General features: G+C 39.2%; 1 protein-coding gene across 1 annotated transcript; it reads right to left on the bottom strand.

Annotated features, from left to right (window-relative positions):
* Nucleotides 1–333: 333 nt before the first annotated feature.
* Nucleotides 334–21159, bottom strand: LOC137295340 (glutamate receptor ionotropic, kainate glr-3-like). Its single transcript, XM_067826655.1, has 12 exons — nucleotides 21081–21159; nucleotides 18689–18826; nucleotides 17697–17993; nucleotides 8779–8960; nucleotides 8287–8457; nucleotides 6275–6460; nucleotides 4919–5019; nucleotides 4632–4719; nucleotides 3296–3620; nucleotides 1956–2173; nucleotides 910–1178; nucleotides 334–565 (listed from the first exon to the last, which is right to left on the bottom strand). The coding sequence occupies exons 1-12, from the start codon at nucleotides 21157–21159 to the stop codon at nucleotides 334–336; spliced, it is 2286 nt and encodes a 761-aa protein (XP_067682756.1).
* Between the last annotated feature and the right edge of the window lie 448 nt (nucleotides 21160–21607).

Below are 21607 nucleotides of genomic sequence, written 5' to 3' on the forward strand. Positions count from 1 at the left end.
TTTTGGACAACACAATATATAAATGGACTATTTATCGCCAACAACTGAAGGTAGTTCACCATACTGTGGTCCATTGGGCCTTACATTACTTTTGCTACCTTCGTGCATCCATGCTGGATCAACATCATCCTTTCAGTCATTGGCAGGTTTGTGGAAGTTTAGCCATACATTAAAATCACTAAATAATTCTACGATTAAAAAACATGGCTATAGAATGTTTTTAACTTTATATCTATTTCCTAGCCTTACATAAGATAACCATTCAAAGTTATCGCTGTCTTAGTTCAGGTGCCTAATGGTATGTCTGGTTCCCATGATGAAGTATTATATCTCTCAGTCTTCTTCAGTGCTCTCATACTTTCTTTTCTGTCTCCGTTTATGAATTATTTCACAAAAAAGGATTAAGACTGCCATGGCCACACCAACCCCTGCACCAAAGAAAGCGCTCTGCAAGGTTAACATGTCGACTCTCTTTGCTTTTCTGTTGGGAGCTGGACACTGATGTTTGGGTTTCCATTGATCCCACCACAGACGCAGGATGCCGCTTTCGTATATTCGCAAAATTCTGGAAAATCAAAAAGATCGTTTTGCCCAGAAGAAAGTTATACTCCCCTCCTCTACACAAGTGTTATAACATAGGGGTTAAATTATTGGTTTTTTTGTAAAATGATATCAATACAAAGAACAGAGGCACAGAAAGTAATCACATGGGGCAGTTGCAGGATTACTTGCTCATTTAATACCAACACTTTGATTGTTATCACCGCATGGTGTATTCAAAACATTTAGTCACCCCGAGCATGTTACGATTACGTTGTTACGATCATACTGATGTCAGTGCAAAGCATTTACCCGCACGTATTAAAGATAATGATAGTTTAACAAAGTATCCGAAAAGACTTGACTCACTCTTTGGAAAAGAGTTGTGTGTATGTACTGTTTTTGGGAAGGCCAACTGCGTGTTTGCTAAAATAGAAGTTGTCTCGTAGCATTTGTAAATCACACCGCCGTGGGTCGTCCCACATCTCCAAAGTAGACTCCTCTGCCAAGTAGACGTACTGGCTCTCGCCAACTCGGCGCATGTGCTTGTCTCCATCCAAACTCAGCCAATCAGGATCGTTTGCCATCATCTTCTCTATACCGTGCCATACCTTGTGATAGACGGAGATGTTGGATTCCTGAAAACATGCCGTAGGTGCTATATATAACATTTACGAGAGGTATGATTAAAGATTGCAAAAATGTGGTGGACTAAAAGTCAACTAGCACCATGACAAAACCCTTTTCACATTCATAAGAAATTTCTGTCATAAGCAGAGTCGATTGTTAAAATGTGACTATGTCATTAGGAGATATAAATTTTGTTTAAGCTGCATTACTGCTGTATAATGTTTGTTTAATATACCGTGTCTAAACCAGACAATCCCGTAATTGTCACCATGCGATACGATGACAGATTGTGTTTATGAACCGCTATGAAATAGTGATGACACCAGGTGTTCCTTAATCAGGGTTAGAATTAGTCTAGTGTGGTCGTAAAACTGTATTAATGCTGAATGTGACTAAATGTTTTAGTCAGTACAGTTAAATTTAGGACAGATGTTTCAGTGAGAATGATCTTGTTTCTATTCATCCTGGTTCAGTTTCACTTACGTCTGCAAACCGTTTGCTGTCCGTGGTTGTCAAACCAGTTGTGAACCCAGAGAACAATCTGAATCTGCATTAACAGAACACATGAACCCTGTTTTATCTGCAATCAGGTGTACTGCAGGGACGTGATTGTACATGACGATGTGTCCTCAAGTAGTAGTTAGTGAGTGTTCTTAGTATCATTTCATGTTTTGATAGGTTGTTAATTCACAAGAGACAGCAATAATTCAAGGGCAGAATCTCGCTTCAGAGTAATGGTAGAATCTGCGATAAACCCAGCCAACCCATATCTCAGACGTACTGACCTGGAAAAGAGGGACCAGTAACGTTCCTCCCACAAAACCCCACTTGTACGTGTCCTGTTGCACCATCTCATGCAAGTTGGAGAAGGGGGGTTTCTCTCGTCTGTCGGTAAGAAAAGCAATAAGATTTCCTTTGTAGACAGAAGCCAGTATCACTGCAAAAAGCCACCAGCAGGCGAGCACTGTACGTCCGGATCCACTGCTTGGAATGTATGCTCCTCCTGGATAATTGTGGACGATTAGTTGAACAACTATAGTTGAACGACGCCTCAGTGCACAAGTGTCGTTATATATTATTATGTAAGGACTAAAAGAAGAATTTGTATTATTAACGTGTGGACTACACGAAAAATATGTAAAGAGGGTTCGGATGATATTGGGAAGTCAGAGCCTTTGCCAACATTAAACGCAGACGCGACATTGAATGGGACGAACACTTCGGAGAAGACCTACTGCAATTCTTTGCATTACTCAGAAGGGTTGTCTACTCTCAATATCAGTCAGCAACAAAATTGGGATTGCAACAAAAAAATAACAAAAAAACAAAACAAAACAAAAAAACAAAACAAAAAAAAAACAGAGGCAGCGAGAACATAAGTATATGTGTTCTACTTATTGATTGCATTGTACATGCATTTGCAAATGATTGCTTAGACTATAACAAGAACGACGCAGTCAGTAATGTTGGTGTTAATACCATAAGGCTAAATTCGGATCGGGGGTAGAGTTTTGAAGCTCTCTAAGCGCTAAGACAAACCTAAGTTATGGCACCTACGACTGTCTTAGAGCTAATGGAGCTTCGAAAATCTAGGCCCAGTTCCATAATTCTTCTGATCATCTTGACGATCTCTGCCTATCTTGTGTCGTATCATAGATGGATCTCTGGGTCAAAACCACACACCTGTCGAAGGCAGTAATAAAAGGATTGCTTTCACATGAATTTATACAACTCTGAACTCTGAAATTTCTACACTAGTAGTCTGCCTCTTTGTCTTGGTTTAATTGCCTCTTGTACGGGGTTCTGGAGGTTGTCTCTTACCTGAATTCGAGCCTGTGAATAGATCAAGATACAACAAATCTCATAGCTATTTTTTTTCTTTTTTTCTGGGGTAGACAGACAGTGTGTATGTATGTTAGGGATATGAATAGGAGCCACAGTAAAATGTAACGATAAGTGCTTATGATAATTGCAATATCCCACTGAGTAAATATAACAAGTCAAATTACACTTCTTGTCATTTTACAACATTTTTGTTTTAGTCTAATCAAGTCTGGTCCAGACCTGTCAGAACACGTACATGTATTTATGTCATGTCATTTTAGAAGAACAATGCTGATTTTACCGTTTCCCACAAGAGCTCCAAAATGAGTGCAGAGTACACGTCCATATCGGGTCAGTACATCCGTGGGCCCATCGTCTATCGATGAACGGACTGGTGTCACTTGTTCCAAGGCGAAGAGGAAGACAGTGGAGAAGATAAGTGAGGCGACGATACAGATGAGAACCTCATAGCGGAACAGGGACATTAGGGTCAACCATTTGTTGCTGTTTGGATCTTGTTTGCCGAGAATTAGAGCTGAATAGGCGTAGAAGTATGGCACTGTGAAATCAATGGCTGTGGCTCTGCTCTCTGTCATCGCCATTGGTGCTACAACCATATCAACTTCCTGGAAGTACGGACATAGCAATCATTAAACTTAGCTTAATAAAGCAGCTGTGGATATGTAGAGGAGGGCAATGTGTTCGTCACATTGCAAGTTGTTAAATTTTCAGTTTTACAGTTGCTACTTACATCTCGCTACATTATATACTAGTACTGTGAAGCATTTTATAACAGGAAATCATAATGCTTCATACAATTAAATTGCAACATGTGTAATTTCATGTTACGGGGAGAACATAACTTGATGCCACTCGGCTGAAACCTTGGTACTACACTTTCAATTTTAACTATGTAGAGACAGTTCAAGAAAATAAGCCTGCATAAGAAATTAAATGTTTCTCATTTAAAAGTGACGAGGGTAGGACTTTTTAAAATTTTGATAGAAAAAAGTGACGCGAGGAGTATACATTTTCTTCTCTCAGAAATACAGCTTGAGAAGTTAAGCATGTGTTAATGAGTTGTAGATTCAGTGTCATACAGACACTCATTCTTATAGTGGACAAGTGGATGATCGGGACGCGGCCAAGTCAAATTTAATTTTTTAGTTTTATGAAAAATTGTTATGCGCACAAAAAAGGTGGCGCGCCCAAGCCAGAGAAAAGTTAACTTTTTATGTAGCCTAACCATTATTGAATATCAGCCCCAAACAACTCATTTTGCGTGAAGGGTCCTGTATCTGTGAAACATCTGAAGTGACCGCTGAAAAATCAAATCAGCCTGAAAATCTTAAGGGACCATTGTCCATTGCATTTATTGAGTTATTTTAAAGGTTATATGCGATATATGTATTTCGAATTACCACTGCTGCGTACAGTAGCAGAGATTATGCTGCTTGTCGTGGATAAGAATATACAGACTGACTGATCATGTTGCGCCTTACCAACTTACCAATCGGTCTCCGTGTTTTCTACCACAATGGATGGGTGGTGAGGAACCAGTTCACACTGAACAAGTCTTGTGAATTGTTTGCTCCCCACCCGTCCTTATGCCACTGCATATTCTGACCTTAACATACCCGATTGAGAAGTAACTTCACCAGCCCCGTCCAGCTGCCGTTGAGTATCCGACTCCACTCTCTGTCTTCGGGTTCCACGAGGGTGTAGCTAACGAACAAACAGATCGTTGAGTCACAGCTCAAGTATGGATGAACCTTTGCTTTTTTTCTGTCGTGGTCAAGTTATTTTAGTGGAATTAGTAATGCGATTTAGCAGGAAACATGCTACACTTCGCTTTTGAACAATCATATAACCTCGCACACAAAAGACACGGTCGCGCACGCACATTCATATTGCACACTGAAACCTGAAATTGAGTTGTTTCGCCAGTTCCTGCAACAGCTGGATGCAAAGACCGTCGAACTTGACAGAACCGTTCTCCACCCTCTTGATCACAAATGGCGCCCACTGACAGGACAACAAGCAAAGAAATGCATTGATTATTTCAAGCTTTGCTTGTCTCACAGTAAACCTACTGTAACACACTTTACTATTTCTTCTCCGAAACACGTTGCCGACCACATGTTCAATTCTGACATTAACAGACACAGCTTAATAGAATTTACATCTCAAATATTGATGCAAAACAATAATATTTTTTATTCATGTCTCACTTGTCAATATTCAGTGGGATTACAATTATCTGAAAATTCATACGTACTACACTGTTGTGACTGTCTTACATTTACTGTGCTGTAAAAAGTAAATTCAAAACTTCTATAAGTAATTTATCATAGAGATTTTGGTGACCTATTTTTAATGATTGTCAATGACAGAACATGGCTGAGGCGTTCGTAATATGTCGAGAGAGCACCTGTTGAACACATTCAATGTGACAATTAATGTCAGTGACACTGGTGCGTAACGTGTATCGTTACAAGAAAGTGTAAGCAGTAAATTACAAATCGAATAACAGTTCTCAATTACAGATTCTGATAAAAGAGATTGCAGGTTAACAATGACCCGCAGCAAAGTATATTTGTATATGAATAGGTGAATGAAATTCAGAAAAGACAACACGTGTCACGTTCCAATCACTGTTTGGTCGGTGGAGTAAACATTAATTCAGTCTTGATTGGTCTTGAGAGCGTTTCCGAATGGCCTAAACAGACTTTAAAAGTTACGAGCGCCTCAACTACTCTTTGAAAACTAAAAAGACCTAAAAACTAACACCCATCCTTCAACTGTGAATTGAACTATCTCTCCTGGTTCTTGACAAACAGATTTGATCGTTTGAGAGGTTTCGTTACGTGACATTTTCCAGAACGTCGGTCGCACCTAATAAGGAGCCAAAATGACCCAGTATGATCTTTACACATGCGGGTGTTGATCTTGATGTAATAGAAATGACAGAATCAGACTCTCACAGGCTTTTTTTTGTTTTCCCTGTCCTAGTAGATTTCAGATTATAACCAATTTTAAAAGCATATATATATACAGAGGACGTTGTACGCCATCTCAGACAATTGTTTCCAATAAGTGTACAAGCGTGACAGATTTAAAGAATCCAGTCCTGATGCATATGTTTATAAATCGATGTAGTAAATACTGCTAAACACAATGTACATCTGGGTAAACAAAGAACAGAAACTTGATGATATTATCGATATCACCGTAATAAATAAGGACAAAGATGGAGCATTGTAAAGAGCAATATAAACACCTGCAGACTCCCGACAATTAAAGTTCGGTTCTGAAATCCATATTCGCCGCCATGATAAAGCTGATGCTTGACTTCCAGAGAGTGATTTATCCCAATGTTACCAACGGTTGCAACAACTTTTCCTGTATGGCTTGGTCTGAGAACTTGAAGTTTGGCTTGAATGGAAGATTCGTTTATGGTTACAATCTGCAAAAATAAATAGCGTCCATTTATGTTACCAAGAGGGATTTGTACACATTTGTCTGGTATGACAAGTGTAACAACACAGACATATTGCAGCTACTTTAGCTTCTCAAAAGAACCATGCAATAAAAACACCTGTAGACAAGACTTTTGATTCGTATTCAATATACTACCTCTTAAATTCACTTAAAATACAACAAACCCATTTTTGTGGAATAATTTAAAAACATTTTTTGATATGATAAAGGCGATCTTTTTTAGGGCAGTATCATTGAACTTAGTAACACCTAAAACGTCTTGGATGATATCAGTGCGCCGGAACATCGTTTATTCCTGACTGACGTGTGTCTTGTGACGAGTGATGGTGTAGTGTTGAAACAGATATTAGCAAAAACCTGTAAATTGTTTTTATGAAAGTCAACGGTGAAAAGCTGGGAAATCTAGAACACAACCACCCCATGAAAGCATCTATAAAAAGCTCCACTGTCAAGAAACTCGGTAAGTTTTGTTTTGTGGAACACGCGTTACAGTCATGTCTTTGGTCCCAGCACTGAAGAGTACAGCAGTTCCAAGAAGGATAACTCTAGTTGGAGTCCGAGGCAGTTGGAAGAACGTGCCTCTTTGTAGCAGATGTCGACTGACAGAAGTTATTCGAGATGTTGAAGTGGAATACACCATCATAAATTGGACCTGAGAATTGTGCATGTACAGAATGATGATTTACCCATGGTACGGTATGCGACAAGGGCATGGACGCCATGATAGATTCACTTGTCACACTTAGTGTAAGTCGTTATGTAAGTCGTTATCTTGCTCTATTTCCCTGACTTAGTTATAACAACGAACAGGTTCACCTTCACTTCAACTAGGTCATTGACGTTGACCGTGGTTAGCCTAATGGTGGCCTTGTTTGTTTACAATGCAAACGATTTCTTTTTTAAGGGTATCTATTTAGAAACGAGCACTATTGATAGCGCAATTTTATTGTAAAGAAATAATATCGATTATAACGTGTAAAACGTTTATGTTTCCTTTATATATCTCGGAATGTTTCAGTACAGCACGTTATAATTATCAATGAAACAGTAAAAACTGTCAATGAACATGGATCAAGAAAAGCAGTTCCGTCAACCAATCATATATTTTCTCTGTTTAGCTGAACAATCAACGTTGAGAATCACTGAAAAGCACATGTGTGATTATCACAAAAATAATTACCTGTATATCCCAGCCCGTATTAATTTACCATCTTCTTATTTATTTAAAGTTATCTACTCAAAACGATTTGTTCGATTGGCATTATTAGAAGCTGGTGAGTAATAATAGGGTAAGATTCTTTATGAATAACAACTTCTTGCTTGACAACGGTATAAGGATCCATACCGAAACGGCGCATCATATGTAATAAAGAAGTTGTTATCCATAAAGAACCTTACCCTCTGACTACTCAAACCGAGAGCATTTGGTTGATAGTCAACTGTTCAATGAACAGTTAGGGTTTGGCTGCAGATATTGAAAACAGATACCTTCGTTATCCAATCTGGACTGTCAGCTGCTTGGCCTGTCGAACAATTCATTGACAAGCTTGATTGCGTCTTCATGATGATTTCTTGATTCTGTAAACATCGCATCATTCCAAATGCATTATGAATGTAACGATAGATTATGCTGTGATTCACAGACACACTTTTTATCTGTTGACAAAAGGGTAATTGGTCCTAAAAGTTACAATTAAAGAACATCATTTCCTTGCAGTTTCGTGGAGGCTTCAAGGCCAAATGGCCAATTCGTTCCTGCACAAGATACACGCAATACAAATATGTGCTTACCAGTGGTGAAAAATACCTCGAACATGTCATGAACTCCATAAACACAACATTATCAGTTTTGACACACTGACGACTGAGAGCAATGTCCGTGACACTTCCAATGGAAGGAACCATCAGCCATTGAGAAGCTATTGACCTCGTGACGGGAATTTTTGCCTCCAGCCAGCGAGCCTGACAATATAATATGTGGCAAATCGTCAGACCATTCCATGCTCATTTTACTTATATATCAAACCTATGAGGCATCTTTCATCATCGTAACAAGCATACCAAGCCTATACATACATTTGATTTGGACACAGCAGGAGCTGATCTTCAATCACTGGCATTATAGCATCGACCAAGGAAATCTCTTTTGAAACTTGAGAGACTGTTATGCTTTCTTAAAAGTCTTAACGTATCATTTATTGTTATTGTATTATACATATATTGAGTGGAAAATAATGTTGTGTAGAAAGTAGTAGCTACTTTAGTTGAAGCCGGGTGCACTACCTGAGTCAGGAGTCTCTGTATACAGTTGGAGGGACACATCACAAGAAAGTTGAGGTCCTCCTGAGGAAGCAGCTGGTAAATGCTGTCGAGGTCAATACTTTCCAGTGGATTGTTGGGATCATCTATCATATACATCATTGACTTGATCGAAGCCAGTCTCCCTCCAGACTGTGCAGTCAAAACTGTAAATACCGTCATTTAAAAAGTGTCTTACGTGATATGACATTATTCGTTGATGTATTAATGATTTTCGGATGGGATGCTAGTCCGTTTACATATATATGTTACACTCAGATTGTGAAACGTTTCATTCATTTCGTGAAATGACTAACAGGGTCAGCACTTTCACGGCATTTTGTGTAAAAACGATCAATATACACCATTCACTTCATGAAATGTCACCTAATAATTTAATGCACGCAAGTGGATCACAATTACAGCATCACTAACAGTTAAAACTATTGTGGTAGCACTTCCGCTTGACTATGAACACATTTACTTGCTGTGTCCAGAGCAGGCACACCTCACAAAACCTTGTCCACCACATATAGATGAAATACAATTTCAAAATGACATAGGTATATTGATTGTTGTTACACAAAATGACACGATGTGGCTGACCGTCTTGGTCATTTCAGGCACCCGTGGCGAGCCACCTCCTCGTGGTGGGTGCTGGGTAACGCTAAGAGCTCGCCGACACCCCCGTAGTGGACCCGGGGGGATATTTGGTCCACCAACGCGTTTGCCGTGGGTTGCGTCCCGTGTCGGTGGAGGACGGGATCCTGGTGGTTGAGGGCACTGGGGCTTTTAACTGCGTTCCATTGCCCAACACACCACTTTGGCCCTTACTTCACCTAGACGGGTGGTCGAATGGGCCCGGTTCGACCAATCGGCTGGTCATGCCAAGCCCTGTGCATGGAGTATATATGTCATTGCACAAATTTTATTTGGTTTTTTACTTTCGGTCTTGGCCTATTTGTTCATTGAGCTTTTCGAATTTTAAAATGCATTTTTGAAGTTCTAAATTTTTGCCTAGAGTCTTATGCCCAGAAGGCGGTGGCTCATGGGCCAATCTGGTAGACTAATTATTTCTAATTCTTCTGCTGGAGTATATCATCCGGGTATCCTTGGTGCTGTAAGCTGGAGGCCCGCTTACTTTAGCATTGTCCTTGTGATACTCCGTGGTGGGTGGGGAGCTCGGATGATGAACCGTATTACACTAACCATGGCTTATGAAACTCCAACCAAAAAAACAAAACGTCCACTTGATATTGACCCTGTTGATACTGACCATAGACCGTCTACATCGATTGAGTATTGGCCACGTTTCATTGTGATTGAGACTCCTGATAAGACACCTTTGAAGTTGAACCCCTTTGCTGTATCCAAAGGTATTCAAGGCATTGCTGGGGATGTGAAGAACATCAGACGCTTACGTTCGGGTGCCCTGCTAGTCGAGTGCGGGAAAAAGCAGCAAGCAACAAATCTGATGAATATTAAATCTTTCGTGGGCATTCCCGTCTCGGTTTCTGCACACAAAACCTTGAATACAAGTAAAGGTATCGTGAGAGATAGAGATCGATTGTTTGATGACATGTCGGAACTTGATATAGGATCTGAAATGAAGGATCAAGGTGTACTATATGTCAAGCGCTTTTCAACTCGCAGAAACAACGAAACCGTCAAAACAAATACGTATCTGTTTACTTTCTCATGTCCAAATGCTCCAAAATCAGTGAAGGCAGGCTACTGCAACATACAAGTTGATACCTACATCCCCAACCCGCTCAGGTGTTTTAAATGCCAGAAATATGGACACGGTGTATCTACCTGCACATTGTCTGTTGTGTGTGCTCACTGTGGTGAGAAGACACACACAACAGAAGATTGTGACAGCGATTATAAAAAATGCACCAATTGCTCAGGCGACCATTCGTCCTTTTCTAAACAGTGTCCTATTTGGAAAGAGCAAATGGAGATCAATAAAATAAAATTCACTCAAAATATCTCTTTTGCGGAGGCCAAAAAACTGGTAAAGACATCTGATCTTACAGAAAGTTATGCAACAGTAGCAAAAACATCATCGGTTTCTAGCTCTAAAACAACATCAACCACAGGCTGCCAAACTACCTTGACTTGGGTAAATTGCGATTCTCCACAGCATTTGTACCCTGCTATATCATCACAGACTGAGGAATCACTTCCTAGTACCTCAAGGTCTTCTGATCATAAATCATCATCTCAGTCACACTCAAAGTCTCAATCGACATCTGATAGTCAGCAAACGGTGAAAAGTAAACCGAAGCCAAAGCCTGATGCTTCAAAACATCAAAGTGGTAGAACTCCTAAAGGGTCACAGAACAAAATTCAATTGTTCAATAAATACGGATCTCTTGAAGACATGGACGTTTCTGAAAACGTCCATTCTAGGGCACATAGCTTGTCGCCCTCTAAAAGAGTGCGGGGTAGATCCCCAATAAATCCCCCCAAAAGATAGTTTATTCCAATAATATTGTACAGTGGAACTGCAGAGGATTGAGGACTAATTTACACGAATTACAGCTATTAGTCCAAGATTTTACACCTTCAGCGTTATGTCTCCAAGAGACATATTTAAAACAAACAGATACATTTGACCTTCGTCACTTTAATACATATCATTGTTTTTCACCTCCGGGTGATAGAGCCACTGGCGGATCATCCATTCTAGTCAGACAAAACGTTATTCAAAGCCCCGTTTCACTTAATACTAATACGCAGGCGGTTGCTGTGAGAATTACTTTACATGTAGCATTTACGCTATGCTCCCTCTATATTTCGCCATCTTCGGCATTTGCCAAAACTGATCTTCAAGCTCTATATGACCAACTCCCGAAGCCCTGTATTATAATGGGAGATTTAAATGGGCACAACCCAATCTGGGGTAGTGTAACAACAAACACTAAAGGGAAATTGTTGGAGGACTTTTGTTCTGACAATGATTTGTGTATTTATAATGATGGTTCCAACACATATTTACATCCTGGTACAGGGACTTATTCTGCTCTCGACTTGTCAATTACAAATTCAGAACTATTAAATGAATTCGAATGGTCAGTCCACGATGACCTCTGTGGAAGTGACCATTTTCCTACTATATTAAAAGCTGTAACTCCATCTGATGTTCCTCCATCATCAAGACGGAATTTTAAAAAGGCTAACTGGGCATTATATGAAACACTGTGTGCTGAAAAACTTAAACCCGAACGTTTTATTGACGTTCCTGATGCTATTAAATGTTTTTCTGAGGAACTGAATTCCATAGCTGATGAGTGTATACCAAAGTCCTCTGCAGTTCCACATATTCGAAAACCATGGTTCAGCGATGAATGCAAACAAGCTAGGAAGGCAAGGAAAAAAGCAGAACATTATTTCCGTCGCCATCCTATGGTGCATAATTTAAATAAATTTAAGATTTTAAATGCTAAAGCACGGCGTACTTTTAAACAGAAAAAACGCCAATCTTGGCAAAATTATGTATCCAAAATAAATTCACGGACACCCATGTCCAAGGTATGGAACATGGTCCAGAAAATTAAAGGTAAGGGTACTAAATCTACTGTCCATCATCTTAAACATGGAGATCAGTTACTTACGGATAAATCAGATATTGCGAATAAACTGGGTGAAACCCTCGCTAAACACTCTTCCTCTTCTAATTATTTACCTAAATTCCAGCAGTATCAAAAACAAGAAGAAAAGAAAACTATTAATTTCAATTCAGATAATGGGGAAGATTATAATGAAACATTTTCTATTCATGAACTCCATACTGCTCTTGATCAAGCTCATGACACTGCTACAGGAGCTGATAACATACATTATCAACTCCTGAAGCATTTACCAGAATTCTGTTTAGAGACGCTCTTATCAATATTTGATGATATTTGGACATCCGGGAAATTTCCTTCTTCGTGGCGTGATGCTATAGTGGTACCAATACCTAAACCTGGACGTGATCATACGGATCCATCCAGTTATCGTCCGATTTCATTAACTAGCTGTGTTTGCAAGACCATGGAACGCATGATAAATAATCGACTTCTTTGGTACTTGGAAACAAATAACCTTATCACAGATATACAATGTGGTTTCCGTAAAAACAGAAGTACCGTCGATCACTTAGTGCGTTTAGAATCATTTGTGAGAAACGCGCTGATTAATAAGCAACATGCTGTGTCTATCTTTTTTGATCTTGAGAAGGCATATGACACAACCTGGAGGTATGGCATTCTGAGAGATCTACATGATTTCGGTTTGCGTGGTCGTTTGCCTCAATTCATAGGCAAATTTTTAAATAACCGACAATTTCAAGTCCGCGTAGGTTCTACCCTGTCTGATCATTACAATCAGGATCAGGGTGTTCCACAAGGCAGTATTTTGTCAGTCACACTTTTTAGTATAAAGATCAACAGTTTATCTAAAGTTTTAAACGATTCCATTGATGGATCGTTATTTGTGGATGATTTTAATATTTCTTGTCGTGGTAAAAATATGCATACCATAGAGCGGCAGTTGCAGTTATGTTTAAACAAAATAAATAAATGGTGTCTTGAAAACGGCTTTAAATTTTCTAAATCGAAAACTAATTGCATACATTTTTGTCGTAAGTACAAACCACATAAAGACCCTGAACTATCTCTAGATGGCACTCCCATTAAAGTTGTGAAGGAAGCCAAGTTCTTGGGATTAATTTTTGACTCACACCTTACGTTTCTGCCTCATATTAAATCTCTGAAAACTAAATGCCTGAAAGCACTTGATTTGTTGAAAGTGGTATCAAATTCTAAATGGGGAGGTGATCAAGCTACCCTCCTGCATCTATATCGATCACTTGTCCGTTCGAAACTTGATTATGGCTCCATCGTATATGGTGGAGCCTGCAACAGCAACTTAAAAGTATTAGATTCTGTTCATCATCAAGGTCTAAGACTTTGTCTTGGGTCCTTTAGAACCTCTCCTGTTGACAGTCTATATGTTGAAGCCGATGAACCATCTCTTACACAACGTCGTATAAAATTATCTTTACAATATATCACGAAGCTATACTCTAACGAATCTAACCCTGCATATAACTGTGTTTTCAATCCTCTCTACGAGGACTTGTACAACAAAAAGTCTTCTCTTGTTCCACCTCTCGGGCACAGAATTAAACCCTTTCTTTCTTCGGCCGGCATTGAGCTGGAAAACATAGCTCCTTCCCGTCTTCTTTCTTCTCCTCCTTGGCAGTTGGTTAGGCCACAAGTTGACCTAACATTAACGACTTTTAAAAAATCAGAGACGAATGAATTACAGTATAAACAAGAATATAATCAACTGAAACATCAATATAGCAATTACAAACCCTTATTTACAGATGGATCCAAGGACGGTGGCGCAGTGGCTTGTGCCACTGTCATTGGATCCAGAACAATATCTTCTAGATTACCAGATAATAGTTCTATTTTTACAGCAGAAGCTAACGCCATATTAACAGCTCTTAAATATGTTCAAAGACACCCGAAACGTAAACAGTATATAATCTATTCAGACTCTCTTTCTTGCCTTCAGGCTATTAAAAATCTTTCTTGTAAACATCCACTTTTAATTGAAATTATTGAACTGTATAATAATCTTGCTACTGGCCAATACGACATCGTCTTCTGTTGGTTACCCAGCCATGTAGGCATTTCTGGTAACGCAATGGCCGATCTTGCTGCCAAGGCAGCACTCAACAAATCTGTGACACCACTTCTTCTTCCCTACACTGATTATAAAGCTACCATTAGATCTTATATCCATGATCTGATGCAGAAGAAGTGGGACACCCAAGTTGGTATAAATAAATTACATGAGATAAAACCTTACATTGGTTATACCCACTTGGGTTGTCAGTCCAGATTTGAAGAGGTCATACTACGACGATGTCGTATTGGCCACACTAGATATACTCATGCATACCTGTTAAAAGGTGAGGATCCTCCATTTTGTATCCCTTGTGATGAGAGAGTCACGGTCAAGCATATTCTGCTTGACTGTGTCGAATTCTCCATCACAAGGGATATGTATTTTACAGTTAAAACGATGAAGGATCTTTTTACCAGCGTTAGTTTTCATTTAATTATTGGTTTTTTAAAAGAAATTGATTTTTTGATTGAATTGTGAGCAATATGTTTCTGTAAAAAGATATATTTTAATAATTGGTAGTTTGGATTCGTAACATACATTACCAGAAATGTCTAGTGACTGGGTAACTAACAAAAGACAATGTCGTATTGGCAAGATCATTATACATTACAGAGTTCAATAACTTCTATTAAACGTGAATGTTTACACGATGAGTTTTTAATCGCCTGAAAGAGAGTCTGAATAGATTATGTATTGTTTATGATTAGGTGAGTGCGTTAATATTTAACGTCACATCGGCAATATCTCAGCCATATCGTGACGAGAACATTTAACATTTAAATGAAATATATGCATCTGGTAAAATATGTCAACGAAGGACAGTAAAGCAAGTAGAATATCACAATTTCAATTTAAACTAGCGTGGAAAGCAAAATCTAATATCACTATTTAGACAATACAATATAAAAACAGGCTATAGATCGCCAACAAGAGAAGGTAAATCACCACACTAGTGACCATGGGGGCTTACAGTACCTTTGCTACCTACATGGACCCCAGTTGGATTTACACCATCCCTTCAGCTGCTGGCGATTGTAGGAAAAGTTAGCCAAAATTAAAACAACAAGAATTCTACGTTTAAAAAGCCTGGAAAGTTCAGTTTATGATTAGAGTGTCTTTGAATATATGAGTCGATAATGGAACTGCTATTAGAAATAAAACTGTTTTCCGGTATTCTAGAAGACATTGTTCTGGATCCCAAGACAGTGGCACAAGTTACAGCGACACCGTCCATGAACCCATCTGTGAATAAGGATTTTATATGTATTATATTTACATTTAGATTCATGATATTCTTGTTTATATTGTAATGCATTAGTTTCCGATTTCTTACATATAGTTAGTGTTAGGTCGACTTTGTGGCCTAACCAACTGCCAAGGAGGAGAAGAAAGAAGTCGGGAAGGAGCTATATTTTCCAAGTCAGTGCCAGCAGCAGTAATAATGGCTTTATTCTAAGTCCAAGAAGCGGAAAAAGAGAAGACATTTTGTGATACAAATCCTCATAAAGAGCGTTAAAGACACAGTTAAATGCAGGATTAGACTCATTAGAATAGATAATTTTCTAATGATAATAAGATAATTTTATACGACTCTTTAAGATCTGAATGCTGAAGACAGGAAGAAGGAGGAATGTAAATAGACCATAAAATTAACACAAAAAAGTGAGCAACTGTTTGAAGAGGGGTATTAAGTGAGATAGATCTATGGATTACATCTTGCTTCACAATAACTGATGATCCGGCAGCAGTCTTAAGACCTCGAATGAAGAAACGATGATATACCGCCAAATATAAGTCAAATGCAACAGTGGCTTCGAGTTTTGTCTCTTGTAAACATAAAGCTGATGGCTTCAAATCTTGAACTAAAAGCAGTAAATCATTAAAATTACTCCAAACTCCTCTACGGTTCCTTTGCATTATATTTTGAGAACACATGGTGGTTCAATAAAACATCTGGATGAGTTCTGTACCAATATATTAGGGTATGGGTCATTTAGGATGAGCTATTCGAGAAAGCTCCCGTCCTTTCTTCTTTGGAGGATGACTCTTGGAGTATATGCTCACCTGGGATGACACGTCCGTGTCATCCAAAATATCAAACTTATTTAGAATTGACACAGGGTGTCCTTTAAGTACGTGATCAGTTCTACTTTGCTTTTCAGAATAATCAACATTTGCATTTTTCTTTTTCTGGTGTAGACATCTGTGTTTCTGTTGATTTCAGCGTTTTTTGTGAGGAAGATTGACTTGGAGTAAGAGGCGTAGGATCCGAAATGCTCGTAGGTTTCTGTGCAGACATCCATGTCAAGTCAATCTGACATTTAATGGATTTCATAGATGGTTTTAGTTGTTCAGCATATGTGGAATCAACTCTCAAGGAAGCATTGCCAGATGTCGAAGTTGAAGCAGCCAGTTTCGTTGCTTCTGACAATCTGATATTCTTCTCCGTTTTGATACGCTGAGCAGACATTTCAAACTGCCATGTGCGGACCAGAACAATTCACACATTTTGGTTCATCCGGGCATGTGGTAGAATCGTGATCGTCATCACCACAAAGATAGCCAACAGTACAATTTGGCGAGCTCAGCATTACCCAGCGCCCACCACGAGGAGGTGGTTCGCCAAGGGGGCCGTGTCATTAGTGAACTACTAAAACTAACCAAACATGTGATATGTTACACCACACGGGTTATTAACTGAAAACCAGTGCTGACAGTAAATCTTAATAGGCATTCAACATTGGACTTACTGTCGTCCTGGATCTTTGGAAACGTATTTTCTCATTGTATATGTCATGACATATGATATACTTTACTGATATCATTCATTGTACTTCATTGACTGTTGTATACAGGTTCACTATCGACCACTGTACTAGAACTAACGGGAGCAGGTGGATGGTTCCCAATTGCTTAGATCAATGCTCATGCTGTTGATGGCTGGATTGTATGGTCCAAACTCAATTATTTACAGACCATCGTCATATAGCTGTAATATTGCTGACTACAGTTAAAACTGAACTCACTTACCAATTGTATCATATAAATTAAATATGTAATCTAACGCTACATTACACTCGCCGTGGCCTTACGTAAACGTGTTTTATATTTATTTTGTTGAAATATTCAAATTGTGGAGTGAGTGCATATTCATAGAAAATGTGGAAAACTGATCTGATTGCTGTCTTCAGCATGGGTGTTCTGTTGCCTACCTCGATAAGATGAAGTTATAACAACGAACGTCTTCCACTTCACATGGTTGACTATTGAGGTGATGCCTCTCATGACGTCTCCCATGGAATCGGGTCTGAAGAGGGCATCAAAGTAGGACTGCTTTGTGATTGGAACGTTGAATATTGGCTTTATGTATATTGCATTGTTTGACAGGAACATGGGACAGAGCGAGGCACAGCGGCTGACGTTGAGGTCGTCCGTGTCGGAGGGACTGACCTGACGCTGACAGGACGAGAGTGTTGCCTGGCCCATCATATTCCGATGTAGCGATCTTACTGTAAGTTGAAATAGCATTTTACGACAAGAAATGATGTGTGAATGTAACTGGCTTATATCTGTAGAGGCATTTCGAAATTAACCCGATTCGTACATCATTGTAATCACCAATGAGTGAAAATGTCCCAGACATGACTAATATGTGCAAAGCTCGAAATATGTCACTTTCCTTGGTGTTTCGTTTATGGGGCTAAATGGGTAGACGAGTATGGTCAAACAGAGAATAACTGTCAGAACACTATTGCTCTTTAAGTTCAGCTTGGGTGGAAAACTAAAATCAGTGATGATAATTATGTGAAACAATCACACAATTAAGATATAACACAAACTATTCGCATCGACTTGTCCTGAGATTTTGGTACACCGAATGGTCATTCCTCTTTAACAGGTGTTTGCAGTCGTTATGAAGTTACTGTTCTTTAAATTTATTTATAGTCTTCTGTCCAGCAGAATAGAGTGGTTTGTCAAACTTGATATTTTCAGACGCTGGTGATTGATCGAATTGTAAACCTGACGCGCATACAATTTGCAGGAAGACAGTAAGTGTTTGTTTGTTTTGTCTGATGATCACATGAACATGGACTGTAAACTCATTAACACAGTGAAATGAAAGCTCATTTGCTGATATTTATCAGAAGCTAAATATTGATATGCAAGATATATTACATCTGCTAGTTTATTGAAGAAATATTACCTGTCCTCCAAGCAGCGAATTGTTCCTCAGCAGAGACCAACCAAATGGCCAGCTTCAAGTGATTACTGACTGAGTCATTTCCGTGGCACACAACAGGATGTGGGCACTTCTCATATGTCTTGATGTTCAGCAAGATATCTGGTTAGAGAAACATCTGATTACATGATTGAAACTGGTAATCATTGACCGTTTACTCGTTGATGATGTTTCCTATTCCCTTATTCGGTCATCCCTTCTTCACATTTCGTAATATTGTAATACTAATGAACTCCCATATTCGCCATTAGTAGAAGCATTTTATTTGCATATTAAAATACACCAATGAAGACGTTCAGGTTGGATCACCACAGGGCTCTTGCCACCTACACATGCTGCCCACAATGCGGTACCCTGTCAAAACCACCAGGAACGTTTCGGAAAATGTGAACACCTCTGCACTTGGCATTACCCAGAATTTAAGGGAAAGGTCCTTGTGTCAAAGAGAGGTCAGTTCTAAAGCAATCGAACCATGTCAGCCTAAGATACTTTATGCACATGCTGAACATTCAGTGACAGTATCATCATCTTCTGCATTTCATATACTGAGAGTGTACATTTTGAGTGGGATGTAAATGTATCTGATCAGCAAAAAGGACAACTTTTGTTTCTCTTTTCAGGCCAGTCGACTTCATTCAAACTTTAAAGAAAGACTCTACAGGACTACTGTAGAAATACAGATTAAATCAATGCCGTCATTGATCACCAGCACACAAACAGATCTGGACACAAATGCATAATGAACCTTTGTCCTCAAGAGTCTCATAACAGCCGGGATATGCAGCTGAGAATACATGGTTTGTTTGAGTGGCATTCTAGAAGTTGCTGGTATAGAGATGACACAACTGTATCTATTTGAAAACGGTATAAGAACCTATACCAAAACGTCACAGTTGTTAAAATAAAGAAGTTGATCATCCAAAATGTTGTCATCTCTGAGAATACATGGGATGGCCTGGTATTTCACATGGAAGAGTATATAGTTGTCATGGCAGAACTATAGAATGCATTTTTGTTTTCAAAACGCTAATTCGTTTACAGTTAAATAGTTAGTTAAACCATAGAACATAGGGGATTTTTAACATAATGGTTTGGAATATAAGTTTTCCGATGAGGCTTGAAGAAAGAGCAGCGACAAATGTAGTAAAATGCATCGCCAACATCACACGTGTCGCAGATTTTTTGCATTCTCTCTTCTGGTGGACTTTTGTGCCACCTACCTACTTCAGTATGTAAACGATGGCAGGTAGTTCAAAGCAAGAGAAATGAAAGATCCATGGAGAAAGGGATATATGTGGGGTCTTTTTCAAAGGCAAGTTCTGTTTTCAGTACACAGTACGTGGTACCCCTAGACGGGTTAGAAATCTCTGACCCGTGAAGGTCCCGGGGTAGAATAGGTCTTCAGCAACCCATGCTTGCCATAATAGGGGATTATGCTTGCCGTGAGAGGCGACTATCGGGATCGGGGGGGTCAGGCTTGCTGACTTGGTTGACACATGTTATCGTTCCCCACTGCGCATATCGGTGCTCATGTTGTTCATCACTGGATTGCCTGGTCCAGACTCGATTATTTACACCGCCGCCACATAGCTGGAATATTGCTGGGTAAAGCTCAACTCACGCACTTGTACAAGAAATCTCTGCGAGCCTCCAAACCACCGACTATAGGATGTATGAGGGGAAGTAAGAACAAGGTTAGGTAGATCAATTGCTTTGCATTTTTTTATGCGAGCGTGGTATTACGCTGAATGGTCTGATCTGTCTAAGTGAGTGACTAGTTAATATTTAACGTCACATCGGCAATATCTCTGGCCCATCGTGACGAAAACAATTCATATGAGAAAAATGAAAACATTGTTTCACGATGGAGAGTAAAAATACTAGGGTATCACATATATGGATATAAGACTAACATGGAATGCTAGTCTAAATGAAAATGACAAGAATAGTACGATTAAAACTTCGGTATAAATTTACTACCCTCTGAGGAGGATAATAATTTTACAATACTACAATCCCCTTTGCGCGTACAGCCATTAATAATTCTCATTACTTATATAAACTCCCAACCATTAAAATACATCTTTCGATCTGTTTAATAAAAAAAAAAACACTAAGAGAATAAAGAAGGACGGGAGCAGAATGTGTTGCCTTGTAGTTATCGCAAGCTACATTTGTAAGCATAATGAAGCAAGGCTTGAAAACGATTCCTAATTGAAAGTATATGCAAAGATGTCTTAGAAAGTTATTCCCTTACGCAACATTATAGCATGTCAATTTCTAAATGCGTTCTACGACTTCAACAATTGCCAATACACAACATGTAAATGCAATTTTACAATAAAGCAGAACTCACCCAGAGACAGTGTCCATACATACGAACATTGGTAAACCATGAACATCAGCATCTGCAAGATACAAGTTCCAGACATCATGCATCTGTTTCAGAGGCTGTGTCTGGAAGAAGACAGATAACTAATGATGGTTGAGGACATCAACGACTCCGGTGAAGAGTGACGTTATCAATGTTTAGCTCCTGCGCACCCCAAGTTGCTGTGATTGATCCTGTGTAGGATGCCAAAGCCGATATAATAAAATGTGTCGGTAAATACGCTGTTCAAATAAACAATTAGACACCTTGCCAGTTCCTCACACGTCGAAGCTTATCTCCTATCGTGTTAGGTAACCTCAAACAAACACTATTGACAATGCTTTTCATGTAAAGCAGTGTGCGGCTTCTGTAAAGAGAGAACTATCACCGGTTATCTTACACGTAGAAAGTGAGTGAGCTGAGTTTTACGCCGCACTCCAGCAATATTCCAGCTATATGACGGCGATCTGTAAATCGAGTCTGGACCATACAATCCAGTGATCAACAAGATG

The sequence above is a fragment of the Haliotis asinina genome, chromosome 8 (genome assembly GCF_037392515.1).
Source record: "Haliotis asinina isolate JCU_RB_2024 chromosome 8, JCU_Hal_asi_v2, whole genome shotgun sequence".
NCBI lineage: Eukaryota > Metazoa > Mollusca > Gastropoda > Lepetellida > Haliotidae > Haliotis > Haliotis asinina.

Coding starts and splice junctions, on each gene's coding strand:
- LOC137295340 (XM_067826655.1), bottom strand. CDS start 21,159: ATGATGTCTGGAACTTGTATCTTGCAGATGCTGATGTTCATGGTTTAC. Junction 6,461..8,286: donor CGAGGTATTTTTCACCACTG/GTAAGCACATAT, acceptor TTATTTTTGCAG/ATTGTAACCATAAACGAATC. Junction 5,020..6,274: donor TAATTGTCGGGAGTCTGCAG/GTGTTTATATTG, acceptor TTGTCCTGTCAG/TGGGCGCCATTTGTGATCAA.